The 20,776-nt window shown below is 36.6% G+C and overlaps 1 protein-coding gene across 1 annotated transcript; it reads left to right on the top strand.

The window, feature by feature from the left end:
* Positions 1–1,733: 1,733 nt before the first annotated feature.
* On the top strand, positions 1,734–17,878 carry unc119a2 (unc-119 lipid binding chaperone a2). The gene is made up of 5 exons (XM_007553669.2): positions 1,734–2,906; positions 15,054–15,167; positions 15,657–15,756; positions 15,869–16,041; positions 17,426–17,878. Exons 1-5 carry the CDS (start codon positions 2,654–2,656, stop codon positions 17,536–17,538), a joined length of 753 nt encoding a protein of 250 aa, XP_007553731.1. The 5' UTR covers positions 1,734–2,653; the 3' UTR covers positions 17,539–17,878.
* Positions 17,879–20,776: the final 2,898 nt, after the last annotated feature.

Here is a 20,776-nt window from a genome sequence, read left to right as displayed (position 1 = left end):
TAAAGGGTTAACAGAGAGGCCATGTTGTGACGACTTCCTGAAGGTGGAGTTTCAGAAAGAGCAGGAGCTTTTAGAGAGACAGAGGCCCAATTTCAAAGTGTTAAATTACAAAATTTACAGGTCATTTTTGATATATGTAGCATTTCCATAGCAACTGAAGGTAGCATAGTTATTTAATTGTGCTATAAAATGTCACCGTGTCTGAAAAATTGCCCCTTTCAGTGAAAAGTGCTATGCAAAACAATACAGCCCAATGTAAATAAGTGTTTCCTAATCCAGTGTTTCCCAACCCTGGTCCTCAAGGCACACTGCCCTGCATGTTTTAGGTATTTCCTTGCTTCAGACTAGCTGATTTCAATCCATGACTGATTAACAGGCGTTTGCTGAACTGCAATCAGTTGAGTGAGGCACATTAAAGCAGGGAAACCTCTAAAACATGTAGGACAGTGTGCCTGGAGAACCAGGGTTGGGAGACACTGTATAATCCTAGAGACCAGACTGGTTATGTCACCCTTGGCCCATGCAGAGTCTTTCTAATTGAGACATTTTTAATGGTTTTTATCATAAATGTCCAGTTTTAGATCATGGCACAGCATCTTCATTAAATTCACTTCCACACTTGTTGTTTGTTATTTGACAAAAATAAGACGGGCCTTGGTGTTCTTCTTGTTCAGAATGTATTTATCCATTTTTTTTTACTCTTGGTTGTTTGCATAAACATTTTAACGCCATCCAGTGTGAACAGTCTGTGGAGCTGAAGTGAGTCTTTCTAGGAAGACAGACTCCATCAGCCAGAAATAGCACGTCACGGTAATTAGCTTAACGCACATGTAAGCAGCATAAGGAGAAGCAACTGAAACCTGCAACTCCGAACCACAGTGCAACAATCAGAGCTGCGATCACAATGTTGCAACACTTGTTTTGTCAATTGCCCTTCCTTCTTCCTCCAGCACAAAGAATGTGAGTTTTTGACAAACTCTGATGTAAAAGGTACATGAAATGTGACATAGCCATTCAGATTAAGGCTACAGTTTATTTGGTTTGTCAGACTGTCACAAAACAATCACATAATGAACACATAAAGGAAAATAAATGTGATTTTAAAATTCTCTTCATTCAGCCAAAAAGTTTGTTTCTGACACATGAGACATAAATCAAAGAAAAACTCATTGGCATTACAATAACGCTTTGAAGGCCTCTTTTCCATCATGCTAATTTTTATCCACCTCCACAGATTCTCAACCAAATTTACTCTGGCAGGATTACTTAAAAGTTGTCATAGTACTTTAAGTTCTGTTGATAAAAGTTAGTTTTAATTTAAATCTGCAGGGAGCATGAATCATTTTCAAAACTTTTGTCCAAGATCATCTAAACTTTAAATGTATGTTCATCAGAGTTGCATAGTAACTAGTTACATTTACTTAACTACATTGACTTGAGTAGCCTTTTTGGAAAAAAATAACTTTTAGGAGTATTTTCTCTAGTCTGTACTTTTTACTTTTACTTGAGTAATTTCAGTATGAAGTATCTCTTACTTGAGTAAAATGTCTGGATTCTCTACCCTCTGAATGAAAACAAACATGTTCCAAAATAAAGTCACACAACTGCAGTTTCTGTTAAAGTTTCATAATTTTATTGAAAGAAAATTATTTGGAAACATTTTCTCTTGTTTGATTTTATTTATTTTTTGTTCCTTATATTAATTATTGTCATTTTCGCTCTTAAAATACCAACATTTACTTGAGTAATTTCTTGGACTAGTACTTTTTACTTTAACTTAAGTAAAATATGTTTAGTGCTGCTCTTACTTAAGTATATTTTTGTGTACTTTGCCCACCTCTAATGTTTATTTTGTATGTTTTTATTCTTTTACATTCGTTTTGTAGAGGAAATGAATATTTGAGACAACATGGAGTCCCTTTGGGATGCTGGCTCCAAAGAGTTGTCCTCCCTCTTTTATCAGCGCCAATACTTCATCAAATTGCTAAAATGAGAAAATACTCTGTTTTAATCCCTCCAGTTTCCAGAGATTATGACATATGGTGGCCCAAACACCAGATTTACTTTTTACATCAAGTGAAAAAAATTGCGCATTGTGTTTTATCGTGAGGATTACAGGAGACTCCTTTATTTCTCCAGAGCAGCCTACGCAATGCAAATGTTTTGAGGAGCTCAGACACAAAGAGTTGTTCATCATGTTTATTGCTTTGCGCACTGATGGCTTGCAGCGCAGACGGTGCGCAGATCCACCAGCCGCTTTCTGCGCGGCTGAACATCCCACCCCTCCTCCTCCTCTTTCTTCTTAACGGCCGCAACCATCTGCCGACTCTTTTTGTAATTTCTAACCCAGCAGATTATTTCCCTCAGACGTCTACTTGCACTTGACACGACCCAAACATCGCTTCTCTCACGGAGAGCAGCTGCGCAAAGGAGCGGGAACAGAGGCAGCCCGCACCGCGCAGGAGGAGGACCGGGGTGCCGCGTACATGCAACCCGACAGCGGAGGTTCATAAAGACGGAGCGGATTTGAATTAAGGACCGGATAACAAGCAGCAACTCTGCAACCTTCGCTTAGGGAGGGAGGGAGCGAGGGAGGCAACTGTTTAGCAGATCTTGGAAACCCTGGGTGAGGTGAGGGGAGGGAGGGAGGAGAATGAGCTATTCTTGTACCAGCAGAGGCAATAGCCAGGACCCATCAAACGCTAATCCAGCCAGAACCACCGGAGGAACCGACGGCGGCACGGACAGCACCGGCAACGGCAGCCCAAAGCAAACGGCGGTGATGAAAGTGAAGAAAGGCTGCAACTCGACCGAGGTGGAGGTCCCGGTGACCACGGAGGACGAGCTGCTGGGGAGGACGGTGATCACTCCGGAGGATGTTCTGGGCTTGCAGAAGATCACAGAGCGTAAGTTCACGGCTGCTGGTGCGCGGGGAAGGGAGGACAAAGGTGCTGGAAATGTGTCAGATCCCGTATGAGTCATGCATCACGTCATTGTTGTGTCCTCTTATTTATGTAATGTATAGGCCCTGTTGAATCATATGAGAAAATACCTCAGACTGAACCTGCTCTGCTCCGTTGACTCACATCAAACACACTTTGTGAATGTTGGAGCAGAAAATGACCTGCTGAGGTAGAAGTCAAGGTTAGCTCTCACTGGAGATGTTAGGTTCAAAAGTACAGGAGTAATCACACAGGTAACCATTATTTATGCATGCAGTGTTTTTTAAAAGTCTGTAAGTAACCTGCTTACTTTTTATAACACAACTCAGTGTACATGATCTGCATTTTATGCAATCTTTTTACTTGAGTACAGAAATTTTACTCAAGCAAGTGTAGTACTACTTCAGCATATTTTACTCAAGTAAAAAGTCTACTCAAGTACTGAGCAACTGATCAAATTTATCATTTAATATTTAAAAATTACATCACCATACGGACCAAAATATAAAGTTAAATGGATATTTTGGTATTTTCAGGACAAAAATGACGATAATTAATATAAGTAACAAAAACTAGGCAAAAGAACATTTTCAAAATAAGTTTATTTCAATTAAAAAACTGATGTAACTTTAGCAAAAACTTCAGGTGTGAGTCTGTATTTTTAGTTAAAATATGTTTGTTTTAGTGGGTAGAAAATCCAGAAATTTCACTCAAGTAAGAGTAGAGATACCTCATAATAAAATTACTCAAATAAAAGTGTAAAAAAATAATCCTAAAAGTCTTTTTTCCCCCAAAAGTTAGTGAAGTAAATGTAACTAGTTTTGATTTTATCAAAACTACCAACTTTGATTTTATGATTTTATGAGAGACCAATATCTACAGAAACTTGATAAATCTTTATTTGTAATTAGGACTCCACAATAGAAGCTGTTACCTGATATTCCAATGAGAATATTGATGATCAATAACAAACATTTTTTTTCAAGCTTTTTAAATTCAATCACTAAAAATATGACGATAAAATAAACGTTAAGAGTCGTTACTGGTTATATAGTGAAGCTCAAATCTTTTGCAGCCTTTTCTTTCTTTGATTTTATCTTATTGACCTTCATCCATATAAACTCTGAGCTTCCCTGTAAAGAAATGTTTTCCCACAGCATGATACTGCCACCCCCATGTCTTACAGAAAGGATCAGGGAAACTGGCTTGACTTCCTGTTTATTTATTTATTTATTTATTTTTATTTTCAATCAAATTTGTCTGGATGCATTGAGCTTCGCATGTAGCTTGTCCCATAAGTCACAGTTACAACAAAGAACCAGTCAGACTTGATTAGAGCAATAAGCTGTGGTTAGCATTAACGTGCTGCACATTATAGAAATGAACATTGTTGTTAGTTTTCTTTCACAAAGAGCATTTTCAAACGACAGGAGAGCCTTTGTCTTTCTTGTTCGTCTTAATCAGTAATCTATTAGATGTTCAAAGCTTATTGTTTTATAATCTACTGTGTTGTTCCTGTTCTGTATCATGCTGTTTGTTCACTAATGCTTTCTGACTAACCTCTGAGGCCTTCATTAAACAGCTGACTTCATGCTGAAATTAAATTACACATACAGTTAAATGCATGCTACACTTTTCAGATTATTTTTTGGCTAAAAAAATGAAAACCATGTTGAATTTTCTTCAACTTCACAAAAATGTGCAGCTTTTCCTATACAAAATCCCAGGAAAATCTGCTGAAGTCCGATTGTAACGTGATAAAATGAGCTTGAATTCTGCAAGAGGAACAAAAAGAGGCCTAATCAAATCCATCCAGTCATTAACTTTGCAGCGATTTTTCATCCACAGCAAGCATGTGGCGACAGTGGAGATAAAAAAACTTCAAATTCAGAATTTAAGTGCGTTGGACCTCCTGACCAGTAGGTGGACCTAAGTGGCTGTAATGTTGGATTTTGTTTTTATCTGAATTGCTTTGGTACATTTTAATATTTGATGCTTCTCTTTTTCTATTTGACAGCTAAATAATAAAAAGTGGATTGTTTTTCAAAAACATAAACAATGTAGAAATTTTAAATTGGAATGAATGGATGAATTCACCATCAGCTTCTTCCTGTACATCAGATAACCTGCTTACATTTTAAACATTCTTATTCATCCTGGTTTCTCATCTGATTTTATAAATGTAGTTTTTTAATTATGTCACCAGGAAGCTGGTAGAAAGCTCTTATGTAGACGAGAACACCTACATGTAAGTTAGCTAACAGGTGGCAGAAGGACATTTGACTATTTAAAGGCTGCTTACACAACCTGGTTACAGAGTGTTATAACATACAAACACACTGGAGGACTTGCTTGCACCTTTTTTAACAGGCAATTGGAAGTTTAGACTCCATAACACTGCTGACGTTTTAATTGAAATTTAATATTTTCATCAAATAATTGTACATGTAAGAGATGACGCAAGGAGTTCTTGTCTTCATCTTTTTTCTTTACATATTTACAGACTAAGCAGGAGGATAAGTTTCTGATTAATCCTCTTTGTTTCACTTTAGCATAATCAATCAATCAATCAATCAATCAAGTTTGTTTGTATTATTGGCCATTTTAACAACAGGCACAGTTGGGTACTAACCAATTACATTTACTTGAGTAACATTTTTGAGAAAATGCTCTTTTAGGAGTATTTTTACTTTGCTGTATTTTTTACTTTTACGTGAGTAAAAATATATTGAAGTGCTATAGCTGAGTATAATTTTTGAGTCCACCTCTGGAAACAAGGCAGTTCAAAAACACAAAAATAAAAAGTAATTAAAACATAATACAGTCACCAATTGAGAAATCAATAACAAATATTACAACTTCTCGAGTTCTATCATCAAATATGTTGGTTAATATTCCATTTACTATTATTTATGTGTGTTTTCAGTCTTGATTTAAAAGATCTCAGTGTTTCGGTTGTTTTGCAGTTTTCTAATAATAGCCACAGCTTACTCAGCTTGTCTTTACTCAAAGCCAAAATGTCTGGTATCTTCTGTAAGCTGTCTAGTGTCACTAAAACAGCAGCACCTGTGAGAAAAGCCAACCCATCAAATTTAAACCGTATTAGTCTTAAAAACTCTCACTTTCCTGTTGTCATTGCTCGGAAGCCAGAGGAGGCGTGTGAGAATCACCACGGCAACGCGGATACACGCTTGAATCACTACAGCAACGTGAAGCATCTCCCCACTGGTTACAGCCAGCAGAGCATGCATCTCTGTTCTCCCACACACTTCCTGTTTTCTCCCCCCGTTTCACAGCGGAGCGGCTCGCTGATGAAACGGAGACGGGCCCCCGTCACACACGCTTTGACATGAGGACTGGCGGTTTGACCAGGCAGGAAGCAAACCTGAGCTCTCTCCAGAGGAGCCGCTGAAGCCGCTCTCCTGTTTTGTCTGCTCCTGTTTTGTTGCTGCCACGAATCCTCAAGTGGCTGAAATTGAGTCCCTCTCTGAAGCGGCACGATGGAAGCTGAGAGAGGACAGAAAATAATCCTGAACCACAGAAATGTGTTTCAGCCACGTTCAGAAAATCTCACCAAGTATTTTTGGCCTAGTTTCTCGCCCAAATACACTTGAATAAAGACAAAACTAACTTACATGCAATTTTTTTTAATTTACTGAGTTATAATAAGTTGTTTTAAGTAAATAATTCCTGAATATTGGCTCGTTCCACTGGTAGATTATTTCACTTACAACATGGGAAAAATGCCTTGTTATAAGTGAAATATTCTGCCACATACTTTTTAAAAATCAATATTAAGGAATAATTTACTTAACACAAGCTCCTGTAAGGTATGTTTATCTTATTTCAAGTGTAATAAGATTTTTCACTAGAAACTAAACCAAAAATACTTGGTAAGATTTTGTGTCCCTTTGAATTAAAACTCAAAAATACTTTATTGATCCCAAAGGGAAATTAAATGTTATTGTAGTTATAGTAGACACTGATGGCTGTTGGCAGGAAAGATCTCTTGTAGCAGTCTGTATCACAGCGAATCTGAAGAAGCCTCTGACTGAACATATTCTGAAAAAGCTTTCAGCTTCTATATATGCGTCTCCCTCCTGATCCATTTAGTAACTAAGTCAAGTTTTAGGAATTAGATGGTACTGGGTTCCTGGTTTGTAGATAGTTTGATCAGAATATTTTTAACTCCACTTTACATTTTAAAGCTGATGCATCATGAAAAGACCAGTTCTGCTGTTTGTGTCTTTTCCAATGTATTTGTTGTTTTCCTTTGAGATAAAAACAAATGTATTACACAAATGAGCGTTAGTTAGAGCAGAAATCAATTTTCTGATAACTCAGTGTCATCCAATTTGCATGATGCCAGTCCATCTATACATCCTACTTCTGTATTTCCAGCTTTGAATATTTTTAAAGACGTTGCCCTCCTTCCAATTGATTTGTTATCAGATGTTTTCCAAAGAACGCAGACGAAAGGTTTTGCATTATCGTTATGCATGCTGAGACAGAGCTGTACATTATTGGGTATACATATCTGTCGGGTTGGCACAAGCAGTGCCATCATCGTGGGACGGGTTCAGCTGACCTGTGACAGAACAAAGCGGCTTAAACAGGGACACCTCCATCTGAAGCGTCCATCTGTCCATTTTCTTTAGCTTCCTAATCTTTGCAGGGTCTGGAATCTGTCTCCAAATGTCAGAGGGTGAGCCCAAATGAATTCCCAAAAGTAATTAGAGCGGCCAATTAAGCACCTAAGATTAGGGCTGAGTGATTTTATAAAGATATATATTATACAGTAATGTTGGTGAATGTTGTTACAATGTTGTGACGCACAGTAAATAAATAATAAACAACATTAAAGCTGCAGTGTGTAACTTATAACATGCATGTGTCAAACTCAAGGCCTGAGGGCCAAATCTGGTCCACCGTAGCTTTTTATGTGGCCCTCAAGACTCCAAATTACAAGTCCTTCCAATTTTTCACAATTCAGCAAAATTCACACTAAATCAACAAATCTCCACATTTTTTCTGATTTTACTGCTAATTTTCTCAAAATTGGTCAAAAATGTTGAGTTTCAGTGACTGCTGCCTCAGCCTTACTTGATCTCAAGTTATAGTCCGTAATTGATACGACGACTAATAAAAAATCACATTTACATTAGCAAATATTGTAAAAATTCCAAACAAACATTTATAAATTGTCACCACAAAATGTGCAATTTTGATTGCAAAGAAACACTAAAACAATAACAAAATCCTGGAGGAATAGTTATCTATTGATATTTTAACAGTTTAATGGGTTTTATCAATATATGCTGGCACAACCGGCCCTTTAAGAACATTCAGCTTTTTGATGTGACTCAAAATGAAAATAAGTTTGACAGCCAGTGATAACATAATTATTAGAAATTATGATTATCTAATTATAGTTTGTTATGAGCCAGATAATATGTGAAAAGATTGATATTCTCCACCTCCTCCCGGAGCTGTTACTGATAAAAAACAACCAATCAGAGCCAGGAGGAGGGTCTTAGCGCTGTCAATCAACCCCATTGCTGCTAAATGCCCTAACGGCAGAGAAACGACTTACGGTTACAGCAAGACTGTTTATCCACCGTTATCGGTGGCTACACTAGTTAGCATTAGCATTCACAACAGGCTCTGCTATTTGCATTGTAGCAAAGAGTAAGGGAGGTCAGGGATAGTAACCTTATATTATTTGTGTAGCAGATTAATTTTATAATTTCCTTTAATTTTAAGAGTGAAAAACACAGTTTTAACTCATCTCGACAGTTATTCCACGTCTGAATCCCTCTCACTGAAGTTGTTTTTAATATTTGACCCAGTTTTTGGTTTTCTAAAAATAAATCCTTCTCTCTTAATTCATAGTTAATTTCTTTAATTTCAAACATTTTGAATACAATTTAGATTGGAAGTAGTTTATTATAAGTCAATGCTGTTCAGAGCTCTACTAAATCAGACGCTCACATATTAACCAAACTGTGAGAACTGGATCTTGACAGAGGAAATTTGTTTTTATTAACTCCTGTAGCTGTTAGCTTCACAAACAAAGCAGAACATTTACAATCATAAATGTAAATTCCCACACCAACTGATGTTTTACATACAAACACCGTATGTATTCTCACTATTAACAGCTATTATTAACCAAATGACCCTCCCATACTGCATGAAATGTTAACAGATTTGATTGAAAATTAAAATCTGTTTAATTTGAATAATTTCCCACAACAAATGAGATTAGATTGTATCCCCAGAGTCTTGTTTCATTTGCTCCGATACCCAGATTAGCTGTAAAATTCCCATAATTTCGCTTTTTGGGGAACTCTTTTTTTAAAATGCAACCTTGTTCTTGTCAAAGCAATGATTCTTTTGTCCTGGTTTCATCTGGTACCGTCCACCTCCATCTCCCTCCTACATGCCGCCCCCTCTCTCTGCTGATTACCTGGATTTGCCTTCATTGAAGAAACTAAACCGGATTAGTCCACATGAGCTGCATAAGTGGCTTCTTTCTCTTATCCAAATGCCTGCAGTGTCTGTGTTGTCATATTCTCTTCAAGTGATTGGAAGAAGTCAGGTGCATTAAGCTGATTGTTTTTATTGTTTGCTTGTTTTAATTTCCAGGTTTAGATGCAGAGAAATAATGTTACTCCATGGGTTAGGGTTACCCACATCTCTGTTCTTACATATTTGCTCAATGTAGTTTTCCTATGCAGTCTTGAAAATCTGAACAAATATGGAATAATTTACATTTAATATAGAAAACACTTAAAATTTGAAAGTTTATGTCCTATTCCAAGATAAAAATCTGTTTTGTTTTGGGGTTTTTTTAATTAGTGAGCTTTTAAAATGATTTACACTTAGATTTCCACCTATTTGCTATGTAACAACTTGCTTTTTTTCCCAACTAAATGCTTGTCTGGGATTTTGAAACTCAATTTTTGCTTCTGTGTTTAAATCCAGACCCAAAATTCTTAAACTGGGTTTGGTTTATAACCAAAAGAAAGGATTTCAATTTGTATCTTTTGGCATTTTGAGAAATTGGTGCATTACTGATCACTCAAAACCCGGGATAATCCAGTCCATGATCAGCAACAATGTTACAGATTTAAATATATTCAAAAATATCTAGAAAGTGCATTACTGCTGAAACAGACGCTTCAGCACTTTGTTGCTTCATGATTAGCAGGAAAAAAATAATAAAACACAACTGGAAACATTTTTAATGTGGAATTTGGAAATGTAAATATCATAGAAACGCTGCTGGTAGTTAAGCAGTTTCATGTTATTTTTCTTACTCTTCCATCAGTTAAATATCTAAAAATATATGACAGCATGATGGTAAAATAGAGAACTACTGTGATTCTTCAACTAGACATTCAATATTTATGTTTAGTAGTTGATATTTTGAATTGAATGTTTTTAAAATGATATAACTACACATGCTTTTTTTAATTTCATTTTTTTTTAAATAAGTGATGTATTCACTCATCCTAAAGCAGAAGTTGAGTTTTGTTTCTATAAAGAGCAACTCAGGAAGTGGCCTTAAATAGAGACAGCACAAAAAGAAGAACTGAAAGAGAAAAATCTCTTTCTTCAGTGCTTACAAAGTTAAATGGTAGTGTTTTTTGTTTGTTTGTTTGTTTGTTTGTTTGTTTTTCAATGTAATAATCCTTCCAAATGTTCATAAAGAAAAATCTCTGGTTTATTCAAAAATTACAAAAAGAAAGTGCCTTGATTTCTGATTAAACAATTAACCATAGTGTAATATGAGAACTGCAGTTAGCCACATAAAATGTGCCATAAACAGCAGAAGCTCCCAGTAATGGCGGATGAACCTATTCTACGACTGAACTGGGACACACTAAACTAGATCCCATTATCAGTGTCAGCTGTTATTTTTGCCAGCAGGCATGTTGAGTTTATAAGCTCTTAATATGGTTTCATGTGCCTGGAAGGCTCCTCCAGCGTTCACTGGCTGCTAGAACAACGTTTGAACTGGATCCAGATTATTACGATTATTTTAGAATGAATGTGGCATTGAGCAACTTTATTGTCAAGCATTTCCATAAGTAAAAGCTAAATGGGTGTTTTCTCTTTGCCTTGGAGCGTTTCTGTTTGTTCTCTCCGTGCATGTTTGGGTTTTTCTGGGTACTCCGACTTCTTCCCATAGTCCAAAAACGTCACTATTATGTTAATTGGTCTTTTTAAATTGCTTGTCCTGTGTGCACTCCAAAAACACAAAATCTTACCAAGTATCAGTCGACTAGCTACCAGAAACAACCTAAGGCAACGAAAAAAAAAAAAAACAAACCAAAAGGTAAAACTTTCAACAAAAAGGAGGAAGTGGTTAAAAGCCAAAAATGCCTAAAAATAAAAAAAAAAAAACTAGAGCCACAGACACAGAATATCACACGTAAAACAGGGAAAAAATCTCACAATAAAAGCAAAAAAATCCCAAAAGAAAAAGAAAACATTCACAAAAAAAGAGAAAAAAAATACACTAAAAAAAACCCACATATATTGTTGAAAAGTTACTTGTAAGTCAGTTTTGTCTTATTTTTAGTGAACTAAGATATTTGAACTGGAAACTAAACAAAAATTACTTGCTAAGTCTTTTAACTCATTGTCTTTGTTCCTGCGAATGTGAGAAGGGTGGCGCTGTTTTGTAAATGTGACTTGCCATAAAACAATAAAACCATGAACATGTCCTCTGGGGCGTTTTGAGTTATTTACAGATTTTGAATGATTGGATTATAAACTGATAGAAAACACGTCACCGTCACATTGCATTCAGTACAGCCGTGGCTAGATCTGCATTCCTGCTTCATGCTTTGTGTCGTAATAATGTTCAAAAACAAAAGTGCTGCAACTCACCCTGAGAAACTTTCCACCGACATATTCAGGCTTTCTTTTGGTGTGCTGGTTTTAAGCCATTTATTTATTATTATTTATAAACACAATCCTTTGGTAAGCTAACTGTAGCGTTGCACTTTGAGCTAACGTAATGTAAATAAACATGCAAATTAACATGTGGTTCGCGGGTCACTAGAGGGCGCCCGCGAACCACAGATTGAGAAAAAGTGACTAATGCTATTCCTTTGCTTGGTAAGTCTTTTTGAAGGGGTGTGCATAAGACTGACAACACCTGTCATAAACATGAAGGAGTCTTCATAAATGTTTACGACTGTTGGCATTAAGTGTCTTTCAGTAAATAATGACACTTTTAATGCAAATTTGACACTTTTAATGTAAGTTTTAATTGAACGTTGCATTAAAAGTGTCATTATTTACCAAATAAAGCAAAGTTGACACTTTTAATGAACTTTTAATGCACCTTTTAGTGCCACTTTGCATTAATAGTGTCATTATTTACCACTTCATGACAGGAGTCGTAAACATTTATGAAGACTCCTTCATGACAGTGTCACATCAGTCTTATGCACACCCATTCAAATAAAGTGTTACCAAGTTTTGTCTTGAAATATTACACACAACCAAATGCTGCATCCAAGCTTTCTGATTCATCTTGCAAATATTTTAATATTTGATATATTGTGCTGCTGTAAATAATAACTAACAGCCAAGAATAAAATGTGCGTGTGAAAAATGGCGTGTTGTAACGCTGAACAGACAGTCTGGAGTGGCAGCTGAATCATTCCTGATTGAAGAAGTGGTTTGCCGACCAGCTTCCTGTTTCCAGCAGCAGAGTGAACACCCAGCAGTTCACTTCTGACTGCTTATAGTCACATTAGTGTCATAAATCAACTCCATTGTAGCCACCAGACAGTTGACTGCATGCTTTGAAATCAAATCCTGAACACAAAAACACAGAGAGGCCTGGTGAAAGTGTGGCGTGTCTGTGGCTGTTTGCTGTCACACCAGAGAGGAGAGCAGGCGGTGAAAAACTGCAGCTTGTTTCAGTGGTTTTCAGCCGCAGGTTGTCCTTGGGTGGCTGTGTGAGGAACATATCCGAGGTCACAGACAGACTGTGTAAATTACAGTAAACGGCTCAGACTAACCTTTATAAGAACACATACATTCTCACACACAGAACAAACTCGCTGTCTCTAATTTAGCATTATTGCCATCAGGGGATTTCATCAGGAGGCTCAGAGATGATGATTAGTAGTAAGTTAGCAGCAGGATGAGCCAACAACGTAGAGACTGGGGGAGGGTGTATTCATAGACAATTGTTTATGTCGAAAACAGTTTGTCTTGGTTTGAATTTTGCTAAAGCTGTGTGAAAACCCAAAGGATGCAGATGGATTGCAGCATGCAGAGCTGATGTGTTTAGAAATGCTGAGCTCTGCATTCAGACTGACAGAAGAGCAGACATCAGAATAAATTACTTCTTCTTCAAGAGCATTTCCCCCCTGCAGGGAGCGGAGTTGACAGCATCCATGGACTGAGGATGGTGGTTTATCTTTAGGGCTTCATCAGTAGAGAAAATAAAAAAAACGTTTGGTGAATGTTGTCAATATTCCTCTAAGGTTTCCATAACTTAGCGAACACATTCGGTCATTTAATCTTCAAATGTAGGAACATTTCTGAACTAATTCAAATAAAGGAAAACATAATAAAGCGTTTCTTATTTAATCAATCAAGTTTATTTGTATGGCACAGATGGGTGCAAACTTTTTGTCACATGGGACAAAAATCATCCAGCTAACAATTTTTACCCACTGAACTGCAAATAACCATGTTGATGGTTTTTCTAATGTTTTTTTTTGTGCGTACTCTTAGCATTACAGAACAGGACATGGGTCACCCATTCTCCAAGAACTTTTCCTTTTTATTGGCGTTTACTAACATTTTCCAGAAGGGTGCAACAAAGTCTTTGAACACTTGTGATCCTGCTTACTATGAAACTTAATGAAACAAATACTTTGTGTTGTGCCTTCCATATATAGAAGACTTTCTCTGTATCTTTTTTGAACATTTCACTGTAAGATCTGTTTAACTGCATTGACCTCCAACTTTGAGCTGTCATTTTTGCCCAAGAGCTTCACAAAACCACATCGTGGGACACACATGGCCCCCACGCCACCCTTTGGACACCCCTGGTTTATGGCGATGCCGATGCACACCAAGTTTCAAAGTTCTTTTGTCGGCAGAAGAAGATTCTCTGGATAAAAACAATTCAAAATGTGTTTCGAACAAACTCACAATCAAAAACAATCATTATATGAGAGACGCAATTGAAAATGTTTGCTGTCAGATGTTAGTAAACTAATTTTCTCTGTTATATCATTGCGGAAACAATAAAAGACAGCGTTAGCGTTAAAAGCCAGAGGAAAGGATGAATTACTGAGCAGGAGTTTAGGACAGCTGGTGGGTTGAATGTCCGGTCAGAGCTGGCATCATTAGCAATTAAATCATCCCTCTGAAGCTGTTTCCTCCTCCGTTTCTCTGCGCCAGCAGATGTGATTGGTTCTTATGAGCTGACACAGCAGATAGCTGGAGGAGCGTTTCCAGAAAGAGAAACTGCAAAAAAGCTCACAATCCAATGAGAAGGATGAGCAGACGCTGTGCCAGCTGATGGATGCAGCGTGCAAAAACACAGTTACTCACAAACTGACCCTCTTTTATTCATGTGAAGGCCAGTCCGCTGTGACCTCCAGCCTCTGAAATGTTCATATTTCATGGCTTCTGACGTGATCGGCATGAAGAGCAGCAGCATCTGCATGGATGTCGGATCAGACAGAAAGCAGGAAGTGTCTGCTCTGTTGGGGAACTCTAATAAGCAGTGACACTGCCTGGTAAGGGCAGGGAGGATTAGAGGAATAAAAATAACTCACTGGCTGCTGGTGTGTTTGTGCTGATGTTGGATCGGTCTGGAAAGGCCTTCTCAACACATTGTGCCAACATTATTCAATAAAACAAAGAAAATAAATTATTTAAGTCTTTAACAAATGCTGACTGGATAAAAATAATTGATTTTGGTGAATTCTTATAAAGCATTACATCTGTTTGTTTGCAAATTAAGATGTAGTTCAACATCTTAATTAGCATGTAGCAGTGTTCCCTTTTTGTGGTCTTATTTTAAACACCTTCTTCTTCTTCTTTGTGTTTTTCCTCCTGCAGATTATCTATGCAGCCCAGACGAGAATGTTTTCAACATCGACTTCACAAGGTTCAAGATCAGAGACATGGAGACGAGCACAGTGCTGTTTGAAATCACCAAACCTCCGTCCACAGGCGAGTCCTTGAGCAGCTAACGAGAGCAAATATCAGAGCTGTGGTAATACACACAACAGGGTTTAAAATATACATTTAGCCACAGAAACATCATCCTAACGAACATAATGGTATTTTTTTTACTTGTCCAGTTTATAAAATTTGGGTAAATATAGTATTTTACACTAAAATAAAGACAAATAAAGCAATAATAATGTTCAGTTGGAGAAACAAATAGGAAAATGTCCCTTCATTTTCTAGGAAGAAGTAGTTTTATCCCTTTAGGACTTTTATTTCTCATAGCTTTGGAAAGCATCTCATCTGCCCACAAAGTCTCAATAAAACCTTTTGAAATTTGTAGTTGCAAATAAAAATAAAAAAAAACTTCAGGGATGTGAAAATCAAACCATGTTTTCTTTTGGTTGTTGTTATTGGTATTTGAGCATTTTTAGCATATTTTTATGTTAAATATGAGAGTTTTATTTATTTCGAAAATGGTTTCCATCTTAGATAAGTCAGGAGAGAAGAGGGACATCGACCCGAACGCTGGCCGTTTTGTTCGTTACCAGTTCACCCCTGCTTTCCTCCGACTGCGGCAGGTTGGAGCTACGTGAGTATAAATTAATCTGCATTCACAGTCTGCAGTAGATTGAACTAAAAACTGTGTTGTAGTTTATGTCTCTCATAACTTTTTCGTCTTTTCTGATTCCTCATCCATCCAGCGTCGAGTTTACAGTGGGTGACATGCCGATAGAAAACTTCCGGATGATCGAGAGACATTATTTCAGGGAGAAGCTGCTCAAGAGTTTCGACTTTGAGTTTGGCTTCTGTATGCCCAGCAGCAAGAACACCTGTGAGCACATCTACGAATTCCCACCTCTGTCAGAGGACACCAGTAAGTCAGATGAAACAATGCACAGCAGCACACATTTCTTTACCTCTCTGGGTAAAGGAAGCTTCCAAGATGATTGAACATTTTGCAAAATCAGTTTGTTAATAAGCTTAGAATGATAGTGAAGTTTCAGGATTTCCTCCAGTATATTATAAGCCTGGCGGACCACCAGGCTTCAGTGCTGCAGAATTTCTGATTCAGTGCAGATTGTGTTTATTAGTTTGCTAATAGAGTTTCATCATATTAGTTAGAAATAAACAACAGGGGACAGTTAAGGCACTGGGTGATGGAGGGTTTGATAATGATTCAAGAATGTTAAAAAAAATCCAGTCATCAACCTCATGGGGGCGACAGAGGAAAAGTTAAAAGTGCCTTATTCCAGCAAAAGAAACAGTGGAAGACGTTTACAGCATAAAACTATAATATTACTGCCGTTTATGAAAAATAATGCCTTCTTAAACATTGAAAATGGAAACATTTAACCTGAAAAGACTGGGAGGATTTTGTCAATGAAAGTAATTCTGGTTTGAAACCTGAAAGCTGAACATGGTCAGATTATATCAAGAACCAACTAACTACAGATGTTTTTTATGAAGCATTTTTAAAAAGTCACATTTGGCTAAGCTGCTGTTCAGAAAATAGACAAAATAGAGTAACCAACAGACACAATAACAGAGACAAAGTAGTTACTATTAGAAAAATACAAAACAAAAGACATGAATAAGAAGAGATATTTGCTGAAATATAACTATTTATGTAATGCTGTAAAAGAAAGTTTCTTACAGATTAGTTCAGTATTTTCCTTTGCTGTGATTTTTAAATCACAGCAAATTGTTTTTAAATTAGGTCGACATTTAGAAGCATTTGTTTATTTTAACAAACAACAAAAATTGTAAACATATGATTTAATAATGTAGAACAATGCAGTCCAGATTGTATAAGTCTACGTGTTTTTTATTTTGAAATAGAACTGAATCCCAAGCCAGGTCAGTGTTTCAGAAACAGGATTAGTCCTGTAATAATGGAGATGTTTGTGACCTGGTGAAATTTGGGTCAAAATAGACACAAAATAAGTTTTGGAGTCTTTATTCCCAGATTACTCCACAAATGTGAACCAGCATTAAATGTAATTTTGAGTGCACAGAATAAAGTTTAAAACAAACAAAAAGACGTGGTAGACTTCTGTGATCACTAGGGGAAAACAGCACACTCTAGAGGAGGTACACTGTATGGTCTTAATTTCCATTTAGCTAAGTGTTCTTCAGGTGATAGAAGGCCCACTTTGTAACTGTCTTTATGTGACTCTGAAAGTTCAGGTCAGAGTCCATCACTACATCTAGGTTAGAAACTAGAACTTTAACGGTGTTGTTTCTGCGCCCACCCACAGTCAGAGAGATGGTCCTGCACCCCTACGAGACGCAGTCTGACAGCTTCTACTTTGTGGACAATAAGCTGGTGATGCACAACAAGGCAGACTACTCATACAACGGCGGGACATAGAGACGACGCCTTCGCCGCAGGAGACAGGTGGATTAATGGACCAACCTGTGGGACAGTCAGAGGACAGCGTTGGCTTCGACTTCCTGTCTTTCTTTTGCTCTGTTTGTCTTTCTCCTGTTGAGACGACTCCATCCAGCAGCAGATGGGTTTTGATAATCTGAGAGTGTGTGTGGGTGTGTAAACACACAGAAATGCATCTGCAGAAGCTGCATACACACAAACACACACACATGGACACAGACACAAAGTGTGTTTGTAACATGATAAACCAGCAGAAAAGCGACGCTTGCATTTCAGATGGTTTTTCAAATAATGATAGAAACTATTTTTTTTATTCAGGTAGATAATGGTAGGAATCATAGAGCCTTGTGAAAGTATTCATAACTCTCGAATTTTTTCTGATTTTATCACAATTTTGCTAGACGATTGATTTTTCCAGAAGTTATTGCAATAAATGGTAATATTTTCAAGTAAGGGAATAAAAATGCAAGATCTCGAAGATCAATAAACTTTTAGCACTGGAAAAGGAAAACATCTTAAAAATCCAATATAAATAAACAAAGACAACAGAAACAACAGTTAAAATGAATTATGAAGTCTCTGTAAATAAAATTGTCCTTCATAAAAAGAGCTAACTGACACCAATGTAACCCACTGAAGACTTTTATCATCCAGTTTTTGGTAGAAATAGAAAAAAAATGATCCAAACTGAAATTAATGAGCTCATTTTAATTTATCATGCAGTTAATTGATTTATTGCTTATTCCGACAGGCCCAATCACAGTTTTCTATTGTATTTCATGTACAGCATCAGATTCAAAGTCAGATATGCTTCTGGTCTTTGACTAGGCCATGCCAACACATGACTATGCTTTGATCTAACTGCAGCTGTGTGATTGCACAAACCTGTTGCAGGCTCCAACAGGTTTTCTTTTCCACCGCCACGTTTCATCATGAAACCTGTTGGAAAAAAGATATTAAAAATATTATTTCCACTTCAAAACAATCCGTAAAAAATCCAAGTGAAAATATGAAGTATGTGGTTGTAATGGGACCAAAACGTGAACAAATTCAACTGGTATAAATAATTTTTCAAGGCACAGTAGGAACAAATCTCACATTTCTAAACGTGTGTTTTTAGGTCTTCAGTAACAGTTTTGGGAAGATTGTGATCATTTGATTCAACGGGTGATTTTTTTTTTTTTATCTATGTGTATGAGGGTGTCTGCTGCCATTTTGTATGATTGTGTGTGTCTTTCTCCCTGTGTAAAAGTTTGTTTGAGGCATGAACACTTCTCTGGTGAAATAAAGAATATTATTTAAATGTCAGCAATGTTCTAATCTGCCTCGCAAAGGTCAAGTAGATTTCCAGAAGCTGTCAGTTCATTTCCTCCACAGTAAGCCCCGATTAGTTGGAAGTTTATGAGACATTCGTTTCGTCTCGTTCCGTTCCGGATTTGATTGTCGACTACGTTGACCTGTAATAACTGTAGGCCGTATGTAAGTGCTGTATTAGCTCAAAGTGCAACTTTTTTTACAGAGAAACTCATAAAGGTGGCTGGTCTGAACTGGACAGAAACGCACTTTGTCATCTGTGCTTGGGTTGTACTTTTAACAGCCTTGTGTTTCACTTTTTGGTTTGCAGTGAAGTTTGTCATCTCCTCTTTGTATGAAGGATGAAAAATTACAATTTCAGGCAAACTTTTGGTTTAGAGAAATATACATTTGAAAGACGTAGCACAATAAAATATTTGGGATTTTTCTTGTTGCGTTCAACAAATCATTTATTTCTCTTGATTTCTGCCTCATAGTCGTTTTTGTTATTTTCACTTCTACATATTCCAGTGATTTTGAGTGTGCTTAATAAATTCCTTTTGTTTGAAGGAGGTCTGTCATGAGATGCCTCTAAACTGTAATATGCACACTTCAATCAGAAATATCCAAATAATTGTCTGATATTTAGGAGGGGAGATGTTCATTTTTACGTATTTTCTGGTTTGATCCATTATATGTTTTGATTAGTTGTGTTATTGACTAATTTAAAGTATGTCTACATGTTGGTTGAACCAGAGGAGTGAAGAGCAAGTAATCAATTGAAAAGAAACCAGATGTGTCTTCAGATCCTTATAGAAGACACATTTTTATGTGATTCACATTTGCCCGGATTTGTTTCTGGTTTATAGTTGCAAAAAAAAAAAAAAAAAAAGAATGTGGTAAAAGTTTCAAAATGTGACGCCAGAGAATAATAGACAGGATTTGATTGGGAATTAAACTAATTGACTTCAATGTTTTGTTGGAACATGTTTCATAAATATATAGAAGAGATTTGTAAATGACTTGTTGTGAGTCGTACAAATTATTTTGAACTTATTTAAAGTTTCCAGATGTTGGTGAGACTTAAGAAATGAACAATAAAGATTTATTGGACTTTTTGAAGCATTACAGTGTCCTGACTCTTGTGCTCATTGAGAAACAAACAGAAAACAGACAAATGCATCTTAAAACATTAAAACTTTACAGACAAAACATTTATTTTAGTAATTTAATTCAAAAAGTGAAAAGCACACAGTGATATATTTCAAGGTTTTTGTGTATGGTAAGGGCTTAGATTTAGCTGTACTAACAAAAGTAAACAAACAAAACACAACATTGGGTTTAATAAAGCCTTGACTATTTGATTTGAATTAAAGAACAAAATTGCTTTTTAATTAAATCTGAATCGATTTAGGTCCCTCTGCATATCACAGGTAATTTAGAAGAAGCATAAAACTTTACTTTAGCACACTCCCTTTGTCCTGTGTATTTTTAGTTTATTACACTCTCTCTTGTAATAAACATGATAGAGAGCGACTTTCACATCTTTAACATCCTGTTGGCACCCTCTTATCTCACAGTTATCCTTCAAACAGACTTTTCATCTGTACACACAGTACAAAGATTTATTAACACCAGCCTGCTATTGATTTGCTGCTTTCCCTTTTCTGAGAGGAGAAAGGCACAATTTAGTGACATATTGAAAACAGGAGTTTAGCTCTGAATGGACGAATGTCAGAAACATGATGATGAATGAAATTGAAGATAAGAAAGTTCTGATAAGGCTTAAGGTAAAATATTTAATGAAGAGCCTTTGGTTTGCAGTGCATGATGGCATAATTTATTAAAAACAAAATGTTGGCAAACAGATAATAAAACATAACAATCAAGCAGTACAATATTATTAGTAAAACAGCATTATTTC

Source organism: Poecilia formosa, unplaced genomic scaffold (assembly GCF_000485575.1).
Source record: "Poecilia formosa unplaced genomic scaffold, Poecilia_formosa-5.1.2 Scaffold3, whole genome shotgun sequence".
NCBI lineage: Eukaryota > Metazoa > Chordata > Actinopteri > Cyprinodontiformes > Poeciliidae > Poecilia > Poecilia formosa.
Note: the sequence above shows the minus strand (reverse complement) of the source record. Positions and strands in the feature narration are given on the sequence as shown.